We start from the raw sequence: 6,874 nt of genomic DNA, 5'->3' as shown, positions 1-6,874 counted from the left end.
AGGCGCTGTGGGGTTTGGAGGGGCCCTTCCTCTGTGTAGGCTGGGGCCTTTCTGGATTCCAGCTGAGCTGCCCCTCCTCCCTGCCTGTGCTGGGTGGGGCCAGCCTCACCAGGGCCTGCTGAGCCCGGGCCTCATGTACCAATCCTGTGAAACAATGTCATTGTTGGGGCCATGCTAGCCCCTCCCTCCAGCTATGCCCACCCATCCCAGGGCACTGGAGAGCAGAGGCCAAGCCCAGGCCTGTTCAGGGCACCCTGGCCCACGGCTGGCCCTGCCCATCTACCCAGCCACCCTGGACGTGGCTGTGACCCCTTCCCACCGCCCAAGTCCCCATGAGGAGCCCTGAGAAGGAGCAAGGCCACTTGTGACATGTGGACTGCTTGATTCTGGCCAGCATCCCCTCTCAAGGATGCATGTGCAGGCATGGCCACCAACCACAGAGTCTTTATGTATGGATTTTATTTGACACCTGGGGTGGCGGGCCTGTTGTCTTTCCTGTCCTGGCCCGAGGACAGCTGAGGACACCACATAGAAAACATTCTGTCCAGTTTGGGGGTGAGGAGTGGTTGTCCTTATCCCAAAGTGACCAGGAGTAGCCTGGGTGTCTTACCAAGGCCAAGGAGCAGGTGCAGGGGTGGCAGAGATGGCTGCGAAGCCAGAAATGCCTTAAACTGCAATGTTAGGTCTCATCTGGTCCCGTCCCCCCAGCTGCCCACACCTCTCGTGGTGGGGGTGGCAACCCCAACCCTCTCACAGCCAGGCCTGGGCTGTCAGGCTTAGAGGCTGGAGGAGTCTTATATGTCCTGTTACTAACTCCAACCTATGTCTGTGTCAATCACCGTGAAATAAAGTCTGAACACTTTCAACAGGTGCTTGTGTGTATCCACACCAATGCTACCCTCCTCAGCCCTTCCTGGCCCAACGCTCTCCCACTTGGCTGGTTTCTGTCCTGAGAGCGCCATGATGCCCAGCTCCATGGTGGCGTGCAGGCTTCAACCTCCTTTAGGTGGCTCTGGATGGAGGAAGGGTGCTGGGTTGGGGGCTGCTTTTGGCAAGGAGACCCTGCGCAGTGAGTGTGCACACTGTTGTGCGTGGAGCTGGCCAGGTGGATCCATGAGGCCTGCACCCCAGGTAGCCTCCTTAGGGATGGCAAGTCCTGCCATGTGTGCATATTTGCACACATATCTGCCTACATCTGTGTGTCTGAGCACAGGGTGGGAAGAGGAGCTATGAGGACAGCAGGTTGGCTATACTAAGGGTAAAGGGGGCCTGTGGGGGAGTCAGGATGGGGTGGGGGAACCCTGGTGGGTGGGGATGGGGTGGGCCTGTGCTGGGCTGGACATGGGGTGGAGAAGACACTGACTGAGGTGCTGAAGCACCTAGGGGGGCCGTCCTGCAGCATCTGGAGTGGCTAGGTTTGAGGAGCTGAGGCCACCTGAATGGAATCCACAAGGCCAAGGGTTACCAGGCAGAGGGGAGTCTGGGCTGAGGCCAGGCACACTGGGGAGTAGGTGGCTCTGCTTGGTGCTGAATGAGGGGAGAGGAGACCTCCATGCTGGGAGGACCAGGAATGGGTGCTCTGGGAGCTGATGCTTCCAGGAGGGGCTCTCAAGGCAACCAGTGCTGAGGGTGCCGGGCCTTCAAAGTTGTCAGGAGCATGAGGAGGAAGAGCTCAGGGTGGGGATTTGGGATCAGGGTTGCAAGCAGCAGGTCCCAAGCCATGGTGTGGTGTACCACTCCTGAGAAGGGGAGGGGCTGGGGTGCTGGGCAGGCGCTGAGGCTCCTAATGGGGATCCCAAAGTTAGGAGCTCAGGAGCTCAGGCAAGGAAGGGTGGAGCCCCCACGCGATTGGCCAGTGGGCACCGGGGACAATTGGACCTGGCAGGGGCATCTGTAGCAGGAGTAAAGGGCCCACGGTCAGAGAGGTGTCAGCATTGCCTAGGAAGAGTGGCAGAGGTGGGAGAAGGGAACTTAGAACGGAACTTAGCAGCGCAACATAGGACTGGGTAAGACGAAAGGGCCCAGTTATCAGGTGGGCTCCCACCTCCGCCCCTTTGGGGCCCTCTCTGGGACACAGGTCGGGTGGGGCCTGTTCCGCCCGCTTCTCTCGCTCCCAGCCCCTCCCTCCAGGGTGTGGGGAGTGCAGCCCCTCCTCCCTCAGGACAGAGGCGGAGCCAGAAAGGTTCTTGGAAGGAAAGCACCAAAACGAGCAGGACCCATAATTAATCACTTTCCGTGCAGCTCCGTCCAGGGCCGCCTGGCACCTGCGCCCTCTGAGCCCATAATATGGTGTGAACCCCTTTTCCTGAAGCTCGGAGCGACCTTAGGAACTGGTGCTATTAACCCAACCTGCCAGCAAGGCAGCGAGACCTGAGGGCTCGGCTCCTTTAAGGGAGATATTGGAGGGGCGGGACCTCTCGATGGGCGCGGCTCCTTGGACGGGGCGGGTCCCGGTGGGCGGGGCTCTGATGGGAGGATCCTCTGGGTAGGCGGGGCCCCCTCAGAGCTACCAGAGAGCTGGAGCCCCGCAGACATGACCTCGCGCAGGTGAGCCTGGCCACCCGGTGGCCTGACGCTGAACCCCACCACATGCGCTTCGGGCCAACGGGTGCGGACAGGGGGTGCGGGAGAGATGCGACCCGGGACATCTCCTGCTCCTGACCGGTGGACCCCAGGCCTGACCTTCTGACATGTCATCTCCACATGTGACCTGTGACATCTCCACAGCCAGGGCCAGATTCCTGGGTCCTGGGACAGTGAGGCCTAGCCTTACTCTGGCCGGTGGAAAGGACTCTTTCAATCTGGGGCTGGGCCTGGGTGGAGGTCAGAGGTTCCCTGACCCTAGGGAATGGATGGTGCTCTTGCATGGTAGCCACTGGAGCCTAGAGTGGACAGCAGGTGTCAAGTCACTGACAGACCCTCTCTCTCTCACTCTCCTGGACTTCTTGCCTTCTTTTTGGCCACCAGAGATGTTTTCCACCTGGTGGTCTGCCCTTTCCAGTTTCAGGACTGGGAGCATCCTGGAAGCCCCTTGACCTGCAAGGTAGGCTCTTCCCTTCCCAGTCTCTCCTAAGGGCCAGGTTTAGGGGCGAGATCCCTGGAAACGGTGTGTGTGCAACCCAGGACAGGACGCAGCTCTGCCCCCATGAAGAAGAAAGGTGGGGCATGTGCAGGAAGGGGCACTTCCTGCCCTTTCTACCAGGTCCCCACTCCCTGGTTGTGCACACACTCATGTGAGCTCAGACTCTAGCTGGATGTGGATGTCAGTGGGGAGCCACACAGGTGTGAGACGCCTGTCACCACTTCCTAGCACTTGGTACATCCAGAACACCTCTCTCTGGGGCTCGGTGAGGCTGGGGGGTCACAGGAGGGGTTGCCCTAAGACCCCGAGTGACTCCCTAGATCAGTGAGGGGCTGGACAAGATCTGCTCTGCGGGTCTAGGGCAGTGCCTCAGTGGTGAGGGCCCCAGAATCCCTACAGAGGGTGTGGTGGGCCTGGCAAGGTGGCCTCTGGCAGGGCCAATGGCCCTGTAAGGCTCAGGAACAGTAGAAGTGAGTTGATCTCCAAGAACCTGTCAGCGTAGAGCCCTGTGGTTCCAAGATGTAACATCCAGCTGGAGATCAGGGAGGAGGGCATTTGGGATCTGTTTGGAATGACTCTCAGGCTCCCCTGAGCCTCATTTCTTGGTTCCCCAGGCAAGTTCTGGTGCTCAGAAAAGGTCATGTCTGTGTCATGTTCATGTGACCCTGGGCCAGCCTGGGAAAGCCCCGGGTGGGGCTCTGCCTGCCCTTGCCAACCCTCCCGCCCCACCCTGTGATGACCATCTGGACTGTCACTCCTCTGACCCCTGGGTCACTGCCCACAGCCCTATCAGGCCTGGGCAGGCCCAACCAAATCCCAAGCGAAACACATCCCCCCTCCTGCTTGCTCTCACCCAGCGGCCCCTTCCCGTTGCCCTGCGGTTTGTGGGTCAACGGGCATCACCATTGCCACCACTCACCCCGGGACTCCGACTGTGGGCAGGGCTGAGCTCAGGTCTTGCCTAGCATTGAGGTTTGATGTGTTGATATTGGTGCTTGGGAGGGGGCTGGGTCCTATGGGGGTCTGCTAAGCCCCTTAGAGTTCTCCCTGTGTTCCATGTTGGAGAGGAAAGCATGTCTCTGGTTAATTCAGTTCTGCACAGACAGGACAGGCCTGCATAAACAGGGACCAGAAGGGGCTAGGGGTAGGGAGCTGGAGACAGACACTAACAGTGCTCTGTGGTCCTCAGCCCTGGAGCTCCAGCCTGGGGCCCTCCCCTCTGTTCTGTGTATCTCCCATCATCCCAACAGTGTCTTTCCTGCAGGTACCATGTATATAGCATGTCCACAAGCCATTCATGGAACTCCCAGGGTCACAGGGTGTCCCATCTATTGATGAGACACCAAGGCCACACAGAAAGCTGGACCAGACACTGGCCAGTGGGTTCAGGCTGGGCTGTTTTTGGGCTCCTGAGCATCGACCAGACTCAGTTGGACCTTAAAGGGCCCAAGCTGTTTGACTCGGTGGGGAGCCCAGTGTATCTTGCCCACCCCACCTGCCCCTCTCCCGGACCTGCCTGACCATGTGACAAGGGCAGAACTGAGTCACTGACCTGCCACAGAGCAGGGAGCTCTTTGGCACAGAAGTGACCCTAGTGTGGAGATTAGAAATGGGACTTGCAGCTTCCCACCTCCTCCCACCCCGCAGCCAGGGCTGTGGCTGCACCAACCTGCTGGACACCTGACTCCACCTCTCAACCTAGTGGGGGGTGTGAAACCTGCCTCAGCCTGGGGTTGCAGGCAGGCAGTGGTATGAGCTGCTGTGACGGCTCAGGATGCCCTCCCTCTGGGGATTTCCACCTGACAGACAGCGGGCAGCTTGTGGGGAGGACAGAGGGACAGAAAGTATGAGCAAGAGTCCCCGAAAGGGCAGTGTGTCCTTCTCCCTGCTCTGTGGCTTGGGTGCCCCTTCTACCCTTACCCCCACATTCTGGGCATCACCCATCTCGGACTGGATTCGGAGGCTGCTGGGGCCTGGGGGTGGGCATCTGGGATAGGATGCAGTTCAGCAGAGTTGGTGGCCCCAGGATGGGGGTCAGAAACCTTCCTTTGGGTTCCAGTCCCCCACCACCTCCTCACTGCAGTGGCTCTGGCAGCAGGAAGCCTTCACCCTTCTCCTGGTGGCCTGGCCTGCTCTTCTGTGACTGGCCCTAGAACTCATCCTGCAGCAGCTCCTAGCCCAGGAAACCTTCCCTGGCAGCCTCACCTGCTGGACTACTCAACAAAAACTACCCCTCTAGAGCCAGCATGGGAGGGAGCTTGAGACCCCAGGCCCAAAACATGCCCAGGAAGTGACTGGCTGGCAGGATACCTCCCTCCCCCTGGAAGAGCTGAATGGGAGTGCTGGGTGGCCCTGGGCAGGTCACCTGGGCTTCTGGGCCTCTCAGAACCTCTCAGAACATGGACCCTGGGGAGCCATGGAGGTCAGAATGGACCCTGCCCTCCCAGTGGTTCACATCTGATGGTGAAGACATGGCGGGGGGTGGGGGACAGGTAAACTCAGAAGCCTGTACACACCTGTCTGCTTGCTGTTGCAGCTGTCACGCATGGAAGGAGGGGCAGAGATGCAGCTGAAGTGCTGCAGGGTGGGGGCTGGGGTGTGTCTCTCAGAAAATGAACAGAGAGGGAGTGTGAGCCATGGCCTGCAGGACCAGCTGGAGGTGGCCAGATGAGGGGTGAAGTTGGAGAACAGAGAGATGAACAACTGGATGGGAGGGTGCTTTCCAGTGGGGGCAGGGTCCTTGAGGTGTGCAAGCATCCTGAAAACCACACCGGGCCACTGAGAAGGCTTACGCGCCTCTGATGTGTGTTTTCTGAGAACCTGTTTGTCTGCCGTGGCTCAGCTGGGGGTCACGGATGAGCCCTGAAATCAACACTGCAGTCCAGGCAAGAGCCAGTGGGCACTGGTCCCAGGGGAGTGGGAGAAGTGGTTGGGTCTGGGTCTGGGGCGTTTGGAAGTCAGGACAGGAGGGTGCAGCATTGGGAGAGTGCTGGGGAGTTGAGGGCAGGGACCTGGGCAATGTCAGGCAGTGACTCTCTTCACTAAGTGAGGACTGTGTGGGACAGGGCCTCAGGGGCCTTGTCAGGACTTTTAAATCTTGGAAATGTCAAGACAGAGATGCTGTTACCTTTTCAGACAGAGATGCTGGAAAGGGTTGTGTCTGTGAGCTTGAAGCTCAGATCCCAGGTAGGGCTATATCCCTGGTGTGTGGATGTGGCAACACATGGAGGGCAGAGTGGGGAGGTTCCGACACCATAGGGTCAGAAGGAGGGGACCCAGGCCAGGTGAGGTGGGGAACCAGGTCAGAGTGTGGGGAACTCCCAAGTGGAGGTTGTGCTTCTGGAGGAGACCTGACCACCAGCCCCAGAAGGCTGGAGGAGACCCTGAGAGCCCAGGGAAATTGTCCTGTGGGGACTCAGCAGTGTGGACCAGCGCAGGACCATCCTTTCTGTGATGGTGGAGATGATTCTTTCCCACACGCGGTCGACAGCCTCCACTGGCCATACATGGCTTTCAGCAGTGAAGTGTGGCCACTGTGACCCAGGAACTGGGATTATGATTGTGCTCAATTTTGACCCATTCACCTGCACGCCCCACACCTGCCCTGGGCTGAGCATCAGACTGTGAGGTATAGACTGAGCACAGATGGCTTGTTGGAGGAGTAAGGAAGCAGCTGAAGGCAGGGGCAAACGGAGCACAGGATGGGGCAGAGGGAGGGGCAGGAGGGCCTGGAAGAGGCGTGAACTGACTCCCATTACAGAAAGATCTCAGTGGAGCAGGATGGTGCGGGGC

General features: G+C 59.3%; 1 protein-coding gene across 1 annotated transcript in view; it reads left to right on the top strand.

The window, feature by feature from the left end:
* Positions 1–2,500: 2,500 nt before the first annotated feature.
* The window catches only part of LOC104996105 (tyrosine-protein phosphatase non-receptor type 11-like), a gene marked incomplete at its 3' end in the record, with an annotated part of 11,214 nt that continues 6,840 nt past the window's right edge, over positions 2,501–6,874 (top strand). Inside the window, exon 1 of the mRNA XM_010850235.1 lies at positions 2,501–2,547. Within this exon, the coding sequence (XP_010848537.1) occupies positions 2,534–2,547 (14 nt within the window). The remainder of the gene's footprint in view (positions 2,548–6,874) is intronic.

This window comes from Bison bison, unplaced genomic scaffold (genome assembly GCF_000754665.1).
Source record: "Bison bison bison isolate TAMUID 2011002044 unplaced genomic scaffold, Bison_UMD1.0 scf7180017864289, whole genome shotgun sequence".
NCBI classification, from domain to species: domain Eukaryota; kingdom Metazoa; phylum Chordata; class Mammalia; order Artiodactyla; family Bovidae; genus Bison; species Bison bison.
Note: the sequence above shows the minus strand (reverse complement) of the source record. Positions and strands in the feature narration are given on the sequence as shown.